This window comes from Emys orbicularis, chromosome 17 (genome assembly GCF_028017835.1).
Source record: "Emys orbicularis isolate rEmyOrb1 chromosome 17, rEmyOrb1.hap1, whole genome shotgun sequence".
Classification (NCBI taxonomy): Eukaryota; Metazoa; Chordata; order Testudines; family Emydidae; genus Emys; species Emys orbicularis.
The window spans coordinates 792,610-815,042 of record NC_088699.1 but is presented as its reverse complement, the minus strand read 5'-3'; the positions used below and the strand labels follow the sequence as shown (position 1 = coordinate 815,042).

The 22,433-nt window shown below is 42.5% G+C and overlaps 1 protein-coding gene across 1 annotated transcript in view; it reads left to right on the top strand.

Moving 5' to 3' along the window:
* The window catches only part of MYO1C (myosin IC), a 69,850-nt gene that overhangs the window by 37,722 nt on the left and 9,695 nt on the right, over positions 1–22,433 (top strand). The window contains exons 14-27 of the mRNA XM_065418103.1: positions 3,661–3,755; positions 4,007–4,053; positions 4,375–4,455; positions 4,671–4,776; positions 9,233–9,350; positions 9,585–9,698; positions 9,872–9,948; positions 10,088–10,156; positions 10,388–10,472; positions 11,246–11,405; positions 12,529–12,612; positions 20,105–20,198; positions 20,318–20,373; positions 21,193–21,328. Coding sequence (XP_065274175.1) covers positions 3,661–3,755; positions 4,007–4,053; positions 4,375–4,455; positions 4,671–4,776; positions 9,233–9,350; positions 9,585–9,698; positions 9,872–9,948; positions 10,088–10,156; positions 10,388–10,472; positions 11,246–11,405; positions 12,529–12,612; positions 20,105–20,198; positions 20,318–20,373; positions 21,193–21,328 — 1,322 coding nt within the window. The remainder of the gene's footprint in view (positions 1–3,660; positions 3,756–4,006; positions 4,054–4,374; positions 4,456–4,670; positions 4,777–9,232; positions 9,351–9,584; positions 9,699–9,871; positions 9,949–10,087; positions 10,157–10,387; positions 10,473–11,245; positions 11,406–12,528; positions 12,613–20,104; positions 20,199–20,317; positions 20,374–21,192; positions 21,329–22,433) is intronic.

Here is a 22,433-nt window from a genome sequence, read left to right as displayed (position 1 = left end):
CCGACACCACTAATTCTAAGAGTGATGAACAAGATCAGGCAAGGACATGGCCAAGGTTATCCATGTAATACTGACCTGGCCAAGGCAAGGTTGTTAGCCTTACCTGCTTCACCTCTATGTCCAACTGGTGCTCAAGCTTCTGACCATTCTTCATCTTCTCTCCCAGGTTGTGAGTCGTTCTTCACCCCAACCTAGAGGTCCTCTGTCTCCAAGCATGGCTCCTAGATGGCTCATGGGATTAGAATCCACCTGCTCAACAGCAGTACAACGAGTATTACTAAACTGTAGAAGGGAGTCAACTCATATTACTTACCTTCAGATATGGAAAATGTTCAACCACTAGTGTCGCCATCACTACCTTGTGCTTGAATCTTCTTTGTTCTCAGCCATCTTGGATTTAAAAATTTGGTTTTATCAATTATCTCTGTTAATCTCACTACAATACCAGCATTTCATTCCCCACTAGAGGGGTTTTCTATTTTTGCTCCCCCTCTGTTCTTGAGGTTTATTAAGGGTCTGGGGAATCTTTATTCCCAGGTTAAGGATCCTACTCTGACATGGGATCTCAATCTGGTACTTAGATACCTTATCAGACCTCCGTTTGAACCTGTGGCAGCTTGCTCCTTGCCTCACTTTTCTATTAAGACATCCTTTCTAGTAGGTATCACACCAGCCCACAGGATTGGAGTCTTGATCGCAGACCTCCCGCTCACAATATTTTTCAAGGACAAGGTCTCCCTATGACGGCACCCAAAGTTCTCATCTAGGTTGCTGTCAAATTTACATCTTAGTCTATTCATCTACCGGTATTTTTTCCTGAACCACATAAATCTCAGTGGGAGACTTCCCTTCATATGTTGATGTACGATGGGCACTGGCCTTTTAGCTGGACAAGACCAAACAGTTTTGGATATCACCTAGATTCTGTCTCCATTGTAGATAGATCAAAGGGGTCCATGATCTCTTCACAGAGACTGTTGAGATGGATCTCTGAGTGTATTATTTCTTGCTGTGGTGCTGCCAGTGGTTTGCCTCCCCAGAGGATTATAGCACTCTTTACCAGATCACAAGCAACTTCTTCAGCGTTACTCAAAAACATTCCAGTGTGTGAGATATCCAGAGCTGCTATATGACTTCAGTGGGTACTTTCTAAACACTATGCCTTGGTCCATGCTGTCAGATCTGATGCAGCACTTGATTCCGCTGTACTGTCTTCAGTCTTGGACTTGATTCCGAAGCTCCCTCCTTGTGAGTATACTGTTCAGGAATCACCTGAAGTGGAGCACCCATAGGGATGCTACTCAAGAAGAAGAAAAGGTTACTCACCTTGTGTAGTAACTGTGGCTCTTTGAGATGTGTCCCCCGACGGGTGCTTCACTATCCCCTCTGCTTTAGACTGTTTTTGTTGGACATTCAGATAGAGAAGGAACTGAGGGCATTTCGCCCGTGCAGCACTATATACTGTTGCAGCATGGCATAAGATTATATAGAGCGCATGCGCAGGCCGAATGGACACTGCTAATGGAAAATCTCTAATCAAAGGCTCAAGAGGCACATGTACACCTGAAGTGGATCACCCATAGGGACACACATCTCAAAGAACCACAGTTGCTGCACCAGGTGAGTAACCTTTTCATTGTTTTCATCAGTACCACTACCTGCCCAGTTATTCCCCATTTTGTATTAGTTTTTAATTCTAATCCTGTCCTCCAAAGAGCTAACCACTCCCAGTTTGGGGTCATCCAGAAATTTTATAAGCATACTGTATATCCAAATCATTAATGAATCATTATTGAAAATGTTGAATAGTTCCATACCAAGGACAGACTCCTGTGGGACCTCACTACATACATCCTCTGAGTTTGACAAAGAGCTATTGATAACTACTCTTTGAAAACAGTATTTCAACCAGTTGTGCAACCACCTTATAGTAATTTCATCTAAACCTATTTCCCTAGTTTGCTTATGAGAATGTCATGTGCAGCTGTCAGAAGCCTTGCTAAAATCAAAATATGTCACAACTACAACTTCTCCTCTATGCACTAGGCCAGAAATCCTGTCAAAGAAGAAAATTAGATTGATTAGCATGATTTCTCCTTGAGAAATCCACGTTGGCTATTACTTATCACCCTATTATCCTCTAAGTGCTTATAAATTGATTGTTTAATAATGTGTTCCAGTATCTTTCCAGGAATTGAAGTTAGGCTGACTGGGCTATAATTCCCTGTTCCTCTTTGTTCTCTGTTTTGAAGATAGGCACTTCTGAACTTCTCTGGGACCTCACCCATCCTTCATGAGTTCTCGATGATAATCACTAACTGTTCTGAGATTGATTCAGGTAGTTCCTTAAGTACCCTACATACTTCATCAGGCCCTGCCAACTTGAATAGATCTAACTTATCTAAATAGTCTTCAACTTGTTCTTTCCCTTTATAACACAACAATAAAAACAAGCAGCATAAATACAGTAAACAAATACAAGAAATAAAATTACTTATAACACAGAAATGTAGAAAGAACTAAGACAATCATCAGTACACATTTCATACAGGAGAGAGGCCTACAAAAACAGAGTAGGTACAAGAGAAATCAGACACTAAAGGTAATTGTTAGGTTCCTCAGATAACAAGAAATCTGAAGAACTTTAAAGAAGTTTTTAACTTAATCCTCTATTTCAAAAATAGCCAATGCAATCACTAAATAAAGTCTTAACACAGGAGTCAGGAGAGCATAAATATCCAGACAAACTGCTGAATGTTAAATAGTTTGCAAACCAGAGAAACAATTCAGGAAGATCAGCCAGAAAACTCTTGCAAGAGTCCAAATTAGGAATAAGTAGAGCATGGACTGGAAATGTATGATTTTTAGTGAGATTTAAACAGTGCTGCTGCTATTGTAATCTTTCTTAGGTTTTTTTATATATAGCACCATTCACCATGGCTTTCTGCTTTCTAGTTGACATTCTGGGATTATTGCCCCTTCTTTGACTCTAATAAAGTATCTCTACGGCCTCCACACAAATTTTGTGGGTTTTCAGTCCCTAATTTTGCCCTTCAGGTTGCTTTATCTCCATTTCATAGAATCATAGGAGTGGAAGGGACCTTGAGAGGTCATCTAGTCCAGTCCCCTGCATTCATGACAAGTGTTTGTCTAACCCGTGCTTAAAATTTTTAGAATGGTAATTTTAAAAACTGCAACATCAATAAGCCAGGTCTTTTCAGTCATCCCTGAACCTTTTCATATTCTCAATTCAAGGTCTGAATGGCATCATCCTTGTGACAACCTCCCAGAGTGGGTTCCCTGATAACTTAATCTCTGTTGCCAGAAACCTTCAGGTCTCTGGCCTGCTGTCTCCAGTGCGATTTCACATGCACACAGAGTTGACCCGCTTTCTTCTAAAAAGTTAATCACTTATCCCTTTGGAACAAGTCCAAATATTTTTCTGGGACTGGAGTGATAGTTGCTGGTCTGTGGCTCCCGTTTACCTTAGTATTGCTGTTCCTAGAGAGAAACACAGTGTCAGATTACCTGTTTTCCTCTGGTCCCATCCCTCTGCCAAGAGCTGTGATGGTTCTGTACTTAGCATCAGTAGTACTTGTAAATGAATCCTATTTGAGGCTAGTATCTTCTCCTCATTAAGCCTTTTTGCTTTCTCCCCAGACATAAGCTGGCTGACCAGAAGACTCGGAAGTCTCTAGGGCGAGAAGAGTTCCGTCTCTTGCACTATGCTGGCGAGGTCACCTACAGTGTCACAGGTAAATGTTACACAATAACTACACCATTGCCTGACACCAGGGTCACTTCCCGTCCCCATTTTCTCCCACTTCAGACAGTTACACTTCCTTTTTCTCCTCCTATCTCCTGCCGTTCAGATTAATACATTCATACAATATCTAAATATGTAATTTGATTAATCAAATTACTTTTCCAGCTCAAGGTCCTGCCTTATTGAGGAGGACTTCCCATGAAACAGCCACAGCAGATTGAGTTGTTTGTTTTTCTCTAGGTTTTCTGGATAAAAATAATGACCTTCTATTTCGGAACCTGAAGGAGGTGAGTGTCGATCGAGAACTGCCTGTTTTGTGGAGCATTGTAAAGGATCAAGTTGAGAATGGAGAGGGCTGTGAAGGTATCATCTCTGTCTTGGACCTTTCAGTCTTCAGGATGCATTGTCTACATGGCTACACTATGCAAAAAAACCTGAGGTCTCAGAGTTTGCTTTATCTTTGGTATTTATCATAGAAATCAGAGATAGAAAAGACAAACTGGGTCTCATCTGTTCCCCTGCCAACTCCCAAAAATACACATTCTAGTACTTTGTGCAGTCTGCCTTTAAAATTTTTCATGCATTTGTCCTCTGCTGTTTCTTTCTAGACCATGTGCAACTCGGAGAATCCCATCATAAATCATTGTTTTGAGAGGACTGAGTTGACGGATAAAAAGAGACCTGAAACGGTAAGAACACAAGAGTTGGACTGAAGCATAGTCATTTCCAATTACTGAAGATAATGTCCCCTTCTCTCTAACATTGTGGTGTAAAATAGGTCTTCCATGATGTTTAAAGCTTTGATACTGAAAAGCTTGTTCTTAGCCTTATGCGTGTGGTGCAGTGTCACAAAAACTAGTCATAATCAATCACTTCATATCTGAGTCTTTCTTCTTTCTTCTAGGCAGCAACTCAGTTTAAGAACAGTCTGTCCAAACTAATGGAAATTCTGATGTCCAAGGAGCCATCATACATTCGCTGCATTAAACCTAATGATGCTAAACAAGCTGGTAAGGTTTTAATGACACTCTCTCTCTTGTCTGCTGCTTCAGGAAATTTCCAGTCTTTAGGAATGTGTAGGAAATTCACACCAAGAGTTATAACTTGGGAGCACAGATCAGGTAAACATGCTGTCCAAATTCCACTAAGATAAAATAATTGATTTGTAGAGCGTCAAGATGGGTGAGATAATATATTTTACTGGACCAACTTTTGTTGGTGAAAGAGAGAAGCTTGTGTCTATTCTGTATTCATGATCAATTATTTTCTTGCCCTCATCGTAGCCATGACCCAGTCACTGGAGAAGTGCTATCAGGATGTAGAATGACCATCATCAACGTTCCGAGCTCTCCATTCTGATTCTTTACCTAGTTCCTGTCTCATAAGAATCCTAAATAGTTATTAGGTTGCTTTATGGCCTGTGTTATACAGGAGGTCAGACAAGATGATCTAACGGTCCCCCTTCTAGCCGTAAAAATCTATGAATCTGTTTTTGAAGCTTTACTGTTTGTTGCTGCCTGTTTATTTTCATCATATTAATAGTAATTTGAGTTTGGGTTTTATTGCCAGGGATTTTATTTTGCTTGGTGTTCCATTGCCAAGCAAGAAATTCTCAATAAAATTTCTGTCACCAATAGAAGGCTCTCCATGTGGCCTGGATTTTTGTGGCTGAAATTGGAAAAGAAAAGAGCTATCAATTAGAAATAATGGCCAAGGGGAAAACCATTAAAACTTGTCAGAGTTGAAAAATTGAAACATAATTAAATTATTCATTTTAACAAGCTTTCTTATTCTCCCTCTTTCCCCTCTCCCATTGTCATAGCATCTTTTAAGGGAAACTCTTGCTTAAACTTGCATCTGAAGAAGTGAGGTTCTTACCCACGAAAGCTTATGCTCCCAATACTTCTGTTAGTCTTAAAGGTGCCGCAGGACCCTCTGTTGCTTCTTGCTTAAACGTCTCTTAAATGGCATCAGGGATCCTTGTTGAGGAAAGAATCCATCTCAGGTGGTATCTCTGATATTTTGTCATTGATGCTGTTTCTTTTTAAGACAAACATGTCAAAAACACAAAGGGGAAGAGAGAAAAGAATAGCAACAGATAGGAAAATGCAACTTCTATTCTTAGTGCTTGCAGTTCAGTTACAGGAAGATCATAGGCACGTGGCCCAATTAGGCACTGTTGGCAGGCAAGAATTGCTGTTAGCTCATTGAACTGGTCACAGCAAAGTTCTGAGATGTGACTCTTTGCAACAATTATTCAGGCTATAGCTAGAGAAATGGTGATGTTATCCAGTTTCCCCTTCTTGTGTGGTCTTGTCAGAATATCTAGGAAATAGAAGGCCCAATGATGTGATGATAAATCCCCAAAACTCCATGTGTGGGGGTGGTGATGGTGGGGATGCCAGTGCTGGTGATAGAGTGGATAAAAATTGATTATTTTTTATTTAAATCATACAGGTTTATTTGTTAAAACTAATTAAATCTATTTAAAATAAAATTTAAAACTGACAACCTATATCAAAGCATAATTTGATAAATTAAAATAATTTAAATTAAATACAAAAAATAGTATTAAGCAATACATGATTGCTACCAAGTTTTAAAGAGGGTTCAACCACTGAACTACAGGAAGTCACTGGCTAAGCCCCTGGAACCAGAGTTTGTTGAAGTGCTAAAGCAGCTTTGGACAGCAGTAGCCTCTTCTGAAGGTGAAGAGAAAATATTTTCTTCATTCAGTTTATTCAGCTAGTTCAGTTCAATGACTAGTTGATTAAAAATTAAGAAACCAATTGGGAATAGAAAAAGCAGGAAAGCATGTTTTCCTCTTCCAATCTATGAATAAAACTAGGTGGAAGAGAATGAGATCATCTAGTTCTAACATCTTGAAGAACGTGGTGACCAAAAACAATCAGTTCATTTCACTCACTACAAATAATACTTCCTTTGTTTAATAAATCACCTAATTTTAAATGCAAAACTTGTTTTTGCTTAAAAAAAATACAAAAAATACAAAAAAATTTTTTTTGTATATATCCAAAGGTAATTTTATTTTGTTAAAAAAATTAAAATGCTGGTTTTTGTGCATTTTTCCATTGAATTTGAATTGCCACCCAAACTGATCTTGACACAAATCACAGGTAAAACGTTAATCATTTAATAAATAGAAAATTGTAAATGATGTATTTCCTAACATAATTTAAAAAATGTAAAAATTAAGAATGTAAATAAATGAAAGTTAAGCTATGTAACTGATTAAATAATGTGTATAGATATATTGTATCCTCGTGACTAGCACAAAAAAAAAGCACCAAAATTAATGTTAGTTGAAAATAACATTTTGTAATGGTTACCATTAAAATGCAAAATTTGTTTTTGCTTAAAAAAAATAGAAAATAAAAAAATGGGGGGAGGGATAGCTCAGTGGTTTGAGCATTGGCCTGCTAAACCCAGGGTTGTGAGTTCAATCCTTGAGGGGGCCACTTAGGGATCTGGGGCAAAATCAGTACTTGGTCCTGCTAGTGAAGGCAGGGAGCTGGACTCAATGACCTTTTGGGGTCCCTTCCAGTTCTATGAGATAGGTATATCTCCATTTTATTTATTTATATTTTATATTATTATAACTAATGAGAATCAATAACTAAACAGTACAAATACAAAACATTATTAAAATCAAAGATTTAAATCATGGTTACCTGCTTGCTGGTTTAAATGATTAAAATTGGTGATTTAAATCAGTCCCCCCTGGCTGGATAATGTGGTGGTGGTGGTGATTATGATGTTACTCCAGTCTTTGTCAGACTAAAAGGATTGCTGTCATGCTGAGCTGTGTAAGTTGCCCAGTGCTCCTGAGAAAAGTCCAAAGAAATCGAAGCCTTGTCCATTGTCACATTTCCAAATGGTTCATATGTGAATATGTTTGTCCCCATAGAAAGGTTTGGGTGTGTTGCTGTAACAAATCTATAATCTCACCAGAAGCCTTGAAACCACTTATTTAGCAGCTCTTTTAGCTCCAACAAACTCTGTTTATATTTCTTTGAATCTGATTTGTGCTTTCTTTCAACAATTTTACTGAACAACCCATAGTAAGGCTCAACATAACCAACTTTCTACTCGCACAAAACCGAACACCCTTGCCCTGACCCCTGCCAGTCCCCTCCAATGAGGCTCCTCCCCTCCAATGAGGCCCCGCCACCACTCACTCCATCCCTCCCCCCCCCCCGTCGCTTACTCTCCCCACCCTCACTCACTCGCTCATTTTCACTGGGCTGATTCAGGGAGTCAGGGTGTGGGAGGGTGCTGAGGGGTGGGGCCGAAGGGTTCAGAGTATGGGAGGGGGCTCCGGGCTGAGGCAGGGGGTTGGGGTGTAGGAGGGGGTATGGGCTCTGAGGTGTAGGTTCCAGGGTGGGGCCAGAAATGAGGGGTTCAGGGTGCAGGAGGGGGCTCCGGGCTGGGGCAGGGCATTGTGGTGTGGGGAGGGGGGTGGGTGAGGGCTCCAGCTGGGAGTGTGGGGCTGGCGATGAGGGATTTGGGGTGCAGGAAGGGGCTCCAGGCTGGGGCTGAGGGGTTCCGAGTGCAGGAGGGGGATCAGGGCACTGGGGCAAGGGGATGGGGTGGGGGGGGGTGAGGGCTCTGGGGTGGGGCTGGGAATGAGGGGTTTGGGGTGTAGAAGGGTGCTCCGGGCTGGGACCAAAGGGTTCGGAGGGCAGGAGGGGGGTCAGGGCTGGGGCAGAGGGTTGAGGCATGGGAGGGATTGCAGGCTTTGGGAGGCACTTACCTCAGGCAGCTCCCAGAAGCAGCAGCATGTCTCCCCTCCGGCTACTACGTGGAGGTGTGGCCAGGTGGCTCCGCGTGCTGCCCCATCAGCAGGCGCCGCTCCTGCAGCTCCCATTGGCCGCAGTTCCCGGCCAATTGGAGCTGCGGAACCGGTGTTTGGGGTGGGGGCAGCGTGTGGAGCCCCCTGGGTGCCCCTACGCCTAGGGGCCGGAGGCGGGACATGCCGCTGCTTCTGGGAGCCGCAAGGAGCCTGCCTTAGACCCGCTGCACCACCGACCAGACTTTTAACGGCTTGGTCCTGAGCCACCAGGGCCCATTTTTGACCAGGCATTCCGGTTGAAAACCGGAGACCTGGCAATCCTACATAACCAGCCTTCAAGACTCCTCCTGGTCCCTGGAGTTCTTAAGACTGAAACTACACAACTGGTATTGAGCTTGCCAGCCTTGGATTTGACTGTTATATATGAAGGAGAGCTTCTTAGTACTGTATGAGTGAGGAAGGCTGACTTTCACGTGGCAAATGGAATGTTCACTTAGTTGATACCTTGGCTGAGTTCCTGATGGCAAAGTTAGTTATTATCTAGTTGGTTAGTTAGCAGAGTGATTATGAAGAGCTGATTCCAGAACAGTTCCTTTTCCAGATTGAAGGACAGCTGTAATGTGATAATTTCCCACCATTTATGTGATTTCTAGGTCGGTTTGATGAAGTTCTAATCCGACATCAAGTGAAGTACTTAGGACTGATGGAGAACCTGAGAGTGCGCAGAGCTGGTTTTGCTTATCGCCGGAAATATGAAATATTCCTGCAGAGGTAGGATTTACAGTAATTGTCTCAAATCTGTTCTCCCTCACCATCTCTGCACTGATGTGTTCAGAACAGGAAGTTTCTATACAGCAAACAACATGTAGTCTGTTTAACTAAAAGGCCTTGGTTACCAGAATGAATCTCTGTCTGAGGGAGAGGCACTGTGACTCCCCCTTTGTACCCTGCAGAAGTGCTCCACTTTACTTCTCATTATAAAGTCTCTCACTTGTCTATTTCCAGGTACAAATCACTCTGTTCAGAAACGTGGCCCACGTGGGAAGGGAGGCCCCATGATGGAGTGGCTGTGCTTGTGAAACATCTAGGCTACAAACAGGAAGAGTATAAGATGGGCCGGTCAGTTATTTCTTTCTTCCCTAATTTGGGGTTGTGAGTCATAGGGAGTCTGTGTTTAAATATGGCCCCTGTGTCTAGAGGGTGGGGGAGAGAGCAGAAGCCCCAAGGGGATGGTGAGGCAGGAAGTAGGTCCCTCTGGCCTCTTATACATAATCGTACATTTCCATTTCCAGAACAAAGATTTTTATTCGTTTTCCCAAGACTTTGTTTGCAACAGAAGATGCTTTGGAGATACGGAAGCAGAGTCTGGGTAAGTCATACACATTTAACCAGCTGGTTTAGCAGACAACTATCAGTGTGCCTTGTTTTTTGAATTGACCTATACTCTGTCAGAATCCCAACCTTGGCCACTATTTCTAATTGATAGCTCTTTTCTTTTTCAATTTCAGCCACAAAAATCCAGGCCACATGGAGAGGCTTCTATTGGCGACAGAAATTCCTGCACATGAAACATTCAGGTATGTGAGGGCATGGGAAGCTGAATAAGCTTATGGCTAATTACCTGTATAGTTCAAAGCCCGTATTCTGTTTCTAGCAAGGGGGTGGGTGGAAAGGGGAACAGAAGTTGATCTGAGTTTGAGATGCAAGAATAAAAAGTCAGAAAGCATAGAGTAGAGGGGAATATTTTGGATTATATTGAATTAAGGAGTTCTGTCCAATGTAATACCTTTTGTTTTTATTGTCTTCAGCAATAACTATCCAGTCATGGTGGCGTGGAACCCAGGGGCGCCGAAAAGCCACCAAGAAAAAGTGGGCAGTGGAGACAATTAGACGGTGTGTTTAAAAAAAAAAAAAAAAAAAAATTGTCACATAGATTGTAATGTAGGGGGAGATTCTCAAAACCTAGTTTCTAACAATGAACAGATGGGGATAAACTGTCTTTTCAGTGTCGTTTCTGTGACTTTTTTAAAAAACACATTTGTTGAACAAAGCTCAATAAATGTGGGAATTTGCCTGTTTTCAATAACACAAAGATTCTGGTTCCTCAGTGGAATGGAGAAGTTGGTGAATCTGTAGTTATTGTCATACACTTGAGACTATGATGTGAAATTTGAGTATGGTGTCTGAAAACAAGCACTGCTTTTCCTATATGACGGCACTGATTACAGATCTCTAAATCAAACCTCTAAAACTGGGCTCAAGTGCAACAGGGGAACTGAAACATTACCCCTGCATTTTTTATATATGTTGAATCCTCTATCCCTATGGACTATCCGCTCTCAACCTTATTTGCCCTGGGAGTTGCTTATAGAGCACATGTTCTCAGTTCTTCGCAGATCGCTGCCCAGTTCCCATTCCTTTGCAAGGTGTGTCTTCTGTTTGTCTGACAGTTTCCAATTAATTTGTTTTTTTCCCCCGCAGATGCTAAGTTTCTTGTTTATAGTCAATTGCCTTCAGTAATGGGGGCATAGGAAGTCTTGGTGTTAAACAGGTTTGTTGTAGAACCATAGATGATTAGAGTGGAAGACACTTAGATTCTTTAGTCTAATCATCTGTATCAAACCCATCCATAATGGTTACTGATCTCCCTTCTTCTGCCCATTCAGGTTTATTAAAGGTTTTATTTACCGGAACTACCCTCGCTGCTCAGAGAATGAATACTTCCTAGATTACATTCGCTACTCCTTCTTGATGAACCTCAAACGCAATTTACCAAAGAATGTTTTGGACAAATCATGGCCAACTCCCCCTCCATCACTCTGCGAGGTAGGCAGAAGAAAAAGAGGAGGAGTTGACTACTTTGTGTAGACAGAGTCCTGCACTGTAGTTTCAGTTATTGAAGGCCCTGGGTCACACACATGTCACTGAGAACAGTGAAACCTGTAGAACCTTCATTAGTAGCGGTGTTGTGTGAGAAAGAAAGAACTATGTTTGACTCTCATTCTAAACTGAATTAGCAGAACTGGCAGAAAAAATAACCAAAACATAAGTTAACATGTATACTGAGCATCTTTGTGAAATTACAAAAATGAAATGACTGTTGATTATTTAATTTATTTTACATATAATTATTACTGAGGTCAGTAAGTGACACTAAAAATGGAATCCAATTATGACATTGTTAAAAACAACTTTTCAAAGTAGAACTCACTTTAACACATTGGGTATGATTTTCAGAAATGCCTAAGTGACTTAGTATTTTAAGTGTTGGACAGATATCATTTAGCTCAGAATAAAATTTTCAAAAGCACCTCAGGGACTTCTGTAGGCATTTTTGACAATTTTACCCATTTTGTTCTGAGTTAAATGGCTTTTGCCTGAATGGTTAAACTTGGCTGAAAAGCAGTGGAATGGTATTTGATTACCCATAAAGAAAGTAAATAAACTTTGTTTTCCTGTCCAGTATATTATTTTATGTTTTGAAGAGTCAGTGCCCTGGATACATGTTTTCTCCACCTGAAAGTTCACTGAGCTGCAAAAAAAATCTTATCTAAAGGCCCCATTTTTATGACATTTTCCAAAAATTTGTTCCTGGGAGTGGATCTTCTTGGCCCCTTAAGATTCTTGTGTGTGACTTGTTTGGCTCATAGGTACCTCCAAAATAGGCTGGAGGATGTGAAGAGGAAAATTCCCAACCCCAAGCCCAAACAGTCTGGTTGGAGCACAATGCAGGACAAACTGTCTCAGCACAGGGCAATAGATTACTTGTTGCTATTTAATTTTAAAAATATTTCTGCAATAACATACAGTGTTGAAGATGAATTGTTCAAATTCAGCCTTGCATTTTCTGCATTCATATCTCTTCTCTGTTCTCTCCTTCTATTCTGTTAGAATTGTTTTGCCTTTGTTCAACTTAAAGCCATCTTCACTTACCATCTTATTTCTTCAGGTATCTCAGCTCTTGAGACAGCTGTGTATGCATAACATGGTGTGGAGCTACTGCAAGAGAATCAGCCCAGAATGGAAACAGCAGGTACAGGACATTTACATTACTTACCAGATCTCTCAATATTGCTAAGAACAAGAGGTGGGATCCACATAGGCACTTAGATGCCCAGAAAAATCACAGGAACAGCACTGTGATCCACAAAGCCAAGTTAGAAATCTAGGCTCCCTATATAATGAATGGGGAGAGATGGGTACCTTAGAATGCGATCTACCACACTAGGTAGGGAGCCACATAAACTAGCCAATGGGCAATACAAACTGGGGAGCGGGGGCGAGGAGTCCTAAGCCTTGCCCCACTCACAGAGTTAGGGACCTATTTCTGCTTAGTGATCAGTGATCCACAAGCTGCCTGGAGTCAGGTGGCTTAGGCACCTAAAGTGTCTTGTGGGAATGAGTTAGGCACCTGCCGTGCTCCACACAAAAGGGTGAAGTCAGGAGGAGTGGTGGTGCCCACATTATAACTTTTAGCCCAATGGCTAGCGGATTTGCTTGAGATATGGGAGACCCAGGCTCAAGTCCCCCCTTCCTGCCAGAGGGGAAGAAAGGATTTGAACGAGGGTCTCCAGGCTCTCAGGAGGGTGCTCTAACCACAGAACTATGGGATATTCTGATGTGAGGCTCCTTCAACCTCTTCTGTTGAAGCTGTTCCACTGTTAATAAATGATGAACAAGTGATTGGAGCAGCAGAACGGGATCCTGGGGATCCTACCCCCATACCCCTAGTGCGTGCCCTAGCCACTGGACTACAGAGCTATTCTCCCTTTCTTTGTCCCAATGACTATTTACTAACCACTGGGCTAGATGTTATCCGGTAGGTGCTGCTGCAGCCTCTTCCGCTATCACCTCCTTCCCCGGCAGCCAGATTTTGAATGGGACCCAATCTGGTAGGCAGCCTCTGAGCACACCTACCAGATCGGGCCTCACAAGTGACTTAGGCAGCCAAACGCTTATCTTCCCCCAGTTTCTGAATCACTCTGGGGCTTAGGTGTCTGGGCACTTAGAGGGAGGCAGCAGTGAGCATCCCAGAGGCAGAAACATAGGTACCTAGGGAACTTTTACTCTGAAAACTTAGGTGCTGAGTGAGTTTAGGCACCTACACGGTTTGGTGGTAGTTTTGTGGTTTGCATTGGAGCTAAAACTGGGATTTAGGTGCCTACACCTGGTATTTTGGAGCCCAATCTGGGTTTTAGGTGCCTAAGTATGGTTGAATGGGGTGCGGAGGAGGGGGAGGCAGATAAGACCAGATGGAGGAGAGGGCAGGAGTCCCAAGAGGGTAGCTAGAAGCAGCAGGGAAAGAGGGCATCTTGGGAGGAAGAAGCTGTCATCAGATGCCCACTGACAGTCAGTTTCACAACTGTCTCATCATCTTTTAGTGGCTAGTCCACCTGGAGGATAACAGCCTACTACTGCTACTAGTTAGTCTATCAGCTCAAGTGGTAGAGTTATGTGCTATGGATCTAAAGGTCCCAAATCCTGCTGCTGATCAAGCTGGAGGTTAATACAGTTCCATGTGCTGTAATTTCTGGTGGGGTTTTCAGTTTGCTTTTAAAAACAATTAGGAAATCAATTCCCAAAAACTACATTAAAAGAACATTACGGTTGCAAAGTGAAGCACTCAAAATTTAGGAAATGTCAGAATGAAGGTTGCCCTGGTGCGTGTGTATTTTGATATAGTCTTTCATTGGGAAGTTTATGCTTTCATGGAAGAAGTTTGTTTTGAGGAGCAGTTTGAGGTATGGTAAATCAGGTCAATTAGGGAAGGGAGTCCTAGGGTAAAAAACAGCCATATATAACCCAAATAAATAAAGCATAGAAAATATTAATAAAATATTAAATATGTGCAATATAACTGAATTACCACTGCTGTTAGCACCTTAGCATTTGCATTTCCTGACTTTGGACTTGTCTACACAAACATTTAGTTTCATTTCAAGTGCTGGTCCCTGTGTGTATTCCACTGTGGGATATACATGTGCTCTACAAATCTGAGATAGGATTCTTGCCATCAGTATCCATTGCTCAACACCATCACCATTGCTTTCTTCATGCTCTGCATCAAGGGAACAAGGAGTTATGCAACCCAACTGCCTCTCCAGTTCCTTCTTACCATCACAGGATCTGAGTCAGAACCCTTGTGTCCAGAGCTGATCCTTGGTTTCAGTCTGTAAATAGTGTTAAAAATGTGTTTGTGTTAGCTTACTTAATGTAGATAGTTAATACCTTCCGCACCCCAGGGAGCCTCCCCTGTCTCCTCAGTATGGAATCTGGATTATGCCCAGGTTACAAGGCTTTAAAATCTGTCTCTTCTGCCCTCACTCCTCTTTGGTCAATGACAAGCACCAGCAGTGTCTTTACTGCCTAGGAGAATGCCACATCTCTGCAAAGCGCAGTATTTGCCACTCCTTATCCAGCCAAACTCGGCAAGTGTGGGAACTCTGGTTTAAGAAACATATAATGGAGTGTGCAATGAGAGACCCTGCCAGACATCCAGGAGCACACATCATGGCCCTGGCCAGAAGGCTCATAAAACCAAGACTCAGAGGGGTAGCCGTGTTAGTCTGAATCTGTAAAAAGCAACAGAGGGTCCTGTGACACCTTTAAGACTAACAGGAGTATTGGGAGCATAAGCTTTCGTGGGTAAGAACCTCACTTCTTGCATCTGAAGAAATGAGGTTCTTACCCACGAAAGCTTATGCTCCCAATACTCCTGTTAGTCTTAAAGGTGCCACAGGACCCTCTGTTGCTCAAAACCAAGACTGTTTAGATACCAGCCTCAGCATTAACAATGGCACCAGGTCAGGTACCAACCACAAGTAAACACGGGGATCCGAAGCACTGGAACTGTTGGTATTGGTTAACGACTATTTGGTGGAAGCCCAGTGCATCATCGGTACCACCTCAGTCCCATAAGGAACCAGTGATCACTAAAACCCTTCCCACACCAGTTCCAGAAATACGGGGAGACAAGACTCCATGTCCTTCAAGAAGGGTAGAGACACATATCTCACCAGAGGATATTTTGGTCCTCCCAGACCTGCAGTTTCCCTTACTGATGGAACCAACCCTTACCAGGAAGATTCTGACTCCAACAGACAAAGCAGACTATGGGAAGAGAAGTTCATCCCCTATCCCATCTGCCAGCCATGGAATCCTGGTTTCATCTGCACTGAGGGCACTGTCAGTGAAAATGGACTCCATTTTTTCCTCATTCAGGGAACTGTGTGGGGCTGTGAACGGGGGTGCCAGGGGAGGCTACAAAGCGAGAGCAGATACTCCCAAGACTGGTGGGTAACACTGAAGTTAAACTCCCCAACCAGTCACAAACTATGCTTCTGATCCCCCACACTGGTTATCAAGAAGCAAAAAAGAAATCACACAGTCCCCTTTATTGCATTCCAGTTCTGTCTCCCAATCAGCACCTAGGTCCAGTACAGTGAGAAGTTATTTTAAACTCTGCTCACATATACAAAAACGTTCTTCTGACCCCAAAGGGTCAGCCACATTACCAGGTCAGTATAGGTTTGGATCTTACCCAAAATACCACGCTGCCAGCCAGTCCTTTAGTGTCCAAAACTAAAGGTTTATTATAAAGAAAAGGGAAAGAACAAGAAGAGAAATGGTAAAGCAGTTACATAAATATAAAGACTTCAAAGTCCATATATCAAGTTCCTAGCAGTATTGGTGAGTTTGCTGGCTTGAAAGTCCCTCTGGATCACAACCACAGCTTGGATGGGTCATTCAGTCCTTTGTTCAGAGCGTCAGTTTGTAGCAAAGTTCCTCCAGAGGTGAGGTAAGCAGGATTGAAGACAAAATGGAGAAGATGCAGCTACCTTTTATAGTCTTTTGCCATGCGGCCTGTGCTTCCTTTGTTTCAAACACAAGCTGCCCAGCACATGGCTTCAAAACATTCGAATTCTGTCCATAGGCATGTCCGTCTGAGTCATAATGTGTATCTGCCTTCTCTCAATGGGTCAGTTGTATAGCTAATGGTCCTTAATGGGCCATCAAGCAGGCTAGGCAGTGCTGCAGATGCCAAACTGTCTGGAGGTGTCACCCAGAAGCATAGCACAGGTTCGGAATACAGATATATCTATAACTCATAATACAAAGGTGATATAAACACACAAATGAGATGATAATATCTGGCAAATTATAACATTTTTGCAGATATTTTACATGGCATATCTGGAACAACTCATTGCAATTTTACAATATTTGTATTCATAATATCCTCAAGTGTCCCCCAGCATCGTGGGGAGGGAAGCACAAGGGACCAGAGGATGAGTGGGGTGTAATATAATCAAAACAATTAGGTAGGAAGATGATAGAAGCATTTTGAATGGATTTGAGAAAATGGATGAAGCTGTAGGGATAGAAGAAAAGGAATGGCTCTTCTAAGTGTCTGTGTGTAAGATAGGTAGCATTGTACTCTCTCTCTCTCTCACCCCCCCCCCCCCAGGAGTGATAATCCTACAAGAGATGCAGAATAGCAAGACTAGTCATTTTCCCTTTCCACATTACTCCTAAAGCTATGCAAATCAGCTGTGTGAATGAGCAATATTCCAGTCCAACAGCACTCCAGATTACATGAAAAGATCTATGTAAATTCATATGGATATATTTGAGTCATTGAGAAGAATAAACCACCAATGAGATTCCATTTCCTACATGCAATAGCTCTGCAAAAGCAGACAATGAGAAATATATTAAACATGCGAGACATTGCTAGAATATCTCCTAAATATCTGTTATATTTTAATTTAAATACAGTTGTTTTATATTTACATAGCTCTAGTTACATACCTTATGCCGGCTACAAATCTCTGAAAACGTCTGAATAACAAATTGTGCAGGGAATGGCTGGTTATTGTAGATATGGCTGTGCCAGTTTGCACAGGCAATTACCCAGATCTTCAAAATACTGTTCTCAGTAGCTTGCTTTATTTAAAAAAAAAAAAAAAAAAAAAAAATGCATCTTTGTCTTGGGCTTGGTCTACACTAACCCCCCAAGTCGAACTAAGGTACGCAAATTCAGCTACGTTAATAACGTAGCTGAATTCGTCATACCTTAGTTCGAACTTACCGCGGTTCAGACGCGGTCCACACGCAGCAGGCAGGCTCCCCCGTCGACTCCGCGGTACTCCTCTCGCTGAGCTGGAGTACCGCAGTCGACGGCGAGCACTTCCTGGTTCGACTTATCGCGTCCAGACCAGACGCGATAAGTCGAACCCAGAACTTCGATCCCCAGCCGCCGAACTAGTGGCTGGGTGTAGACCAGCCGGAGACTTATAGATAGGACCCTACCAAATTCATGGCCGTGGAAAACACGTCACGGACCGTGAAATCTGGTCGTGTGCCTTTACCCTATACTATACAGATTTCAACGGGGAAACCAGTGTTTCTCAAATTGGGGGTCCTGACCCAAAAGGGAGTTGCGGGGGGTGGGGTGTCATAAGGTTATTTTGGGGGGGGGGGGTGTCGCAGAATTGCCACCCTTACTTTTGCACTGCCTTCAGAGCTGGGCGGCCAAAAAGTTGCGGCTGTTGGCCAGGTGCCAGCTCTGAAGGCAGCGCCTCTGCCAGCAGCAGCACAGAAGTAAGGGTGGCAATACCATACCATGCCATCCTTCTGCGCTGCTGCTGGCAGTGGCTCTGCCTTCGGAGCTGGGCTCCCGGACAGCAGCAGCTGCTCTCCAGCTACCCAGCTCTGAAGGCAGCGTCCCCTACCAACAGCAATGTAGAAATAAGGGTAGCAGTACCACAACCCCCCCAAATAACCTTGTGACCCCCCCCAACTCCTTTTTGGGTCAGGACCCCTACAATTACAACACTGTGAAATTTCAGATTTAAATAGCTGAAATCATTAAATTTATGACCGTGAAATTGACCAAAATGGACTGTGAATGTGGTAGGGCTCGACTTGTAGATGTGCTTTTGAACTATGAGAGTTGGGCAACATGGCTTATCTACAACGTTTTTAACAGTTAGCCCTCTACATAATTTGCAGCAAAAATGCTGCATCAGGAAAATTAGGTTACTGACAGTGCTGTTGCCTGCATTAGCTTATTGCCACATCATTTAAAAGTCTCTGCATGGCTGTTTCTTTTGTTCCTTGTTCTATGCTAGATCTCCCACTTGGGCCTTGGCAAGCTGCTTTTTTGCCAACTAGTTAGCAATGGCTATCCCTCAGGACTGACACTTTCATCTTTTTCATCTGTAGAGTATTTAGTGTACTTTAGGTATACATACACTGCCATTAAAAATATGTATTACTGAGTCGCAGAGCCTGGGTCAGTTGATTTGGGCTTCCAAGTTTCAGGCTGCAGGGCTAAAAATTGCAGAGTCACCGGTCAGGCTCGGGCCTGGGCCTGGGCCTGAGCTCAGAGCCCCTTCCCACTCACAGGGTTTCAGAGCCCAGGCGCCAACCCCAGCCCAAATGGCTATGGTGCAACTTTTAGCTCTGCAGCCTGAGCCCCACGTGCCCAAGTCAGCTAACCCAGGCCAGCCACGGCCGTGCTGCCAATCTTTTATTGCAGTGTACACATACCCGTTGGGCGCTATACAAATAATACACTTTGTAATGTTCTATTTGTCCTTATGTGGCAAAAGCTGTTCATTTGCAAGGTCATACATCTAAGAACTAAAAATGTGGGTCATGTTTATATGACTGGGGACTGTCCAGGAAAGCAGTGCCTCTGAAAGACACTTGCGTGTCATGGTGCATAACCAACTGAACATGAGCTCACAGTGTGGTGTGGTGGATAAGAGAAGAATTGCTATCCTTAGCTATATAAGCAGGGGAATATTGAGCAGAAGTAGGGAGTTCTTGTTATCACTGTATACAACATTAATGAGATCATTACTGGAATACTCTGCTCAGTTCTGGTGTCCATGCTTCAAAAAGGATGAGGACAAAATAGAAGGGTTTCATAAAAAGAGCATAAATTACTTCAAGTCTGGAAAATGTGCCTTGCAATGATAGAATGAAGCTCAAAGTGTTTAGCTTAACAAAGAGCAGGTTAAGAGGTGACCTGATCAGCATCTATAAGTACTGTACCTGCATGGGGGGAAATTGCCAATACCAGAGGATTTTTGTAATCTAACAGACAAAGGCATAAAAGATCCAATGGCTATAAACTGAAGCCAAATAATTTCTCACTAAGGCACATATTTTTAACATTAAGATTAATTAACTGTTGGAACAATTTACTTAGGGATACAGTATTCTCCTTCACTTGAAGGCTTTCTATCAAGCTTGGATGTCTTTTTAAAAGATATGCTGCATCACCACCAGAAGTTATGGGCTTACTACAAGCAGTACTTGTTGCAATTCTATGGCCTGTATTATGCAGGAGGTCAGACTACACGATCATAATGGCCCCTTCTGGCATTAAAATCTAAGACTCTCTCCTTTACGGAGCTTCTGGACATAGCTATTGGTCTATATTTAAATAGAATTTTACTCTGTTACACAGATCCAGAAAACTTCTGTTTTTTTTTTTCCCCCCCCCCTTGCAGTTAGATCAGAAAGTGGTTGCAAGTGAGATGTTTAAGGGTAAAAAAGACAATTATCCTCAGAGTGTTCCCAGACTCTTCATCAACACTCGACTTGGTGAGTAGCACTCAGAAATCTGAACAGGGAATACTAGTACTTTTTCTCTCTCTCTTTTCTAGTCATTTCTCTTCCTGCCATAGTGTTACTCCTGACCTTCTCTTTGGTTTCTCTTTTAGGCACCGAAGAGATAAACCCTAAAGTCCTTCAGGTTTTAGAAAATGAAACAATCAAGGTGAGACTTTGTGTCCTGTGATTACTGTGAAGCTTCTGCAATGATTCAGTAGAAGTGAACTCTTTACCAAGTGTCTGGATTTCCTGATGTGATGTATTAAGAATTCTACATTAGATTAGGGGGTATCTGTGATGATAACTCTGTGCTGAGGTGTTAATGTTCCAACTGCAAAAATTGTAGTTTTGAGGTGTGTGTAAATTTGGATTATGGTGTAGAATTTGGAATTGAAAAGGGTGTTTTCCTGCTGGTGGAGATGATACACTAGGTGAAAGGGGCTAGAGTAGGCCAAAATGCATTATAGACATGAGTTAAATTTGGCCTTTCAACACCACTGTGAACTGGGTGGTATTATCTTCTTGTTGGTGGAGAAATTGAGGTATGGGTTAGGACCAGTTTAAATCACATAGGCAGTCCTGAAAATATAAGCCAGAATGCTTGTCTGCCACCCCTATAAACTGTATGCAATGTTGTTATAGCCATGATGGTCCCATGATATTAGAGAGGCAAGGTGGGTGAGGTAATATCTTTTATTGGACCAACTTCGGTTGGTGAGAGTCACATTTTTGAGTTTAGAGCTCGTCTTCAGGCCTGGGATTATATATAACAATGAAAGATATCAAATTCCAGACCTGAAGACGACGACCTCTGTATGAGCTCAAAAGCATTTCTGTCTCTCACCAACAGTTGGTCCAATACAAGATATTACCTCACCACCCCACCCCCCATTGTCTCTCTGACTCCCGTAAACTGACCACTAGTCAGTGCTTTCTACATTGGAGGGCAAGAAGTTCCTTTTGGAAATCATAACACTTGTTTCAGTATGCAGTTCCTGTGGTTAAGTATGACCGGAAAGGATACAAGGCAAGAGTGCGGCAGCTACTTCTCACTCAGAATGCCATCTTCATAGTTGAAGAAGCCAAAATCAAACAACGAATTGATTATGCCAATCTGACAGGTAAGGCAACTGCAGGACACATGATTTTTGCTCACTTAATGATTATAGGTGGGGGCGAAGACTCCAGATGTTGAGTGATCTGTACATAAGAAGACAGAGTGTAAGATATAGAGTAGCTTTTTAACTTTAATATCCTAAAATTGGGATTTCCCAAAATTGAGCCCCTATTAGTGCGCATTGTAAATATTCTTTGTACAAGTGTGATTTGTGGGATTGATCAACTACATACACTTGCTACAAGGGAGTTTCACAGTCTCCAAACACCAGGCAGAGCACTGTTAGTTCCTCAGCTTTTTGGGACATTGTTTAGTTTTCCAGGCCTCAGGCATTTAAAGATTATTGTTGGCATTTGTGTAAAAGTTTATTGGTTAGGATAAGCTAGAAAAATGCTAACAAAGGAATCTTATTCAGAAATAATTGTACCCAGTTCAGCCCTTGGCTGATGTACTGTGGTCACTACTTGGCTTTACCTTGTCTGTGAAATCTCTTCAGACCTACTTACTCCCACCCCCACCCCCTTAGTTCCTACAGTCCCAGACACTGCAGGCTGCAGCATTATTGCAAGTCCCCTTTCCTCCTTTCTCACCCAGTTCAGTAATTCACCACTGCATTGCTCCAATCCTGACCTAACAGAGTCTTCTATTGCAGACGTAGTTGCCAACATTTTAAAAAAGTTTTCAAGGGCAACACTAATTCAGGGGTTTGGGTCCCACAAGCCCCTATCATTGCAGGGCTGAGCATGTTTCAGTGAAAGTTAGGTTATTTTAATTTGAATGTCCTAATCTCAGGCTGCAAAATGTTTGCATTTTAGATTTTAATCTGATACACTTCTAACTAAAAACCAAACACACCCAAATCCTTTCAAAACAAAAATGCTACACCGCACACAGGTGCTCAGATACTATGGTGATGAAAACAGTATAAAAACCTACGTACAATAGAATTTCTGCATACTTCAAGTTATCCGGGTGGGCCCATTAGGGTGTGTTCAGGGGGAAGACTAGGTTCCGTCTCCCCTTCATCTCCATCTCAATTTTAAGGAGAGGATGGCAGGTCTATTCTCTTGTAACATTCTCAGGGGCATATGTCCTCAGTGAAGTCCTCA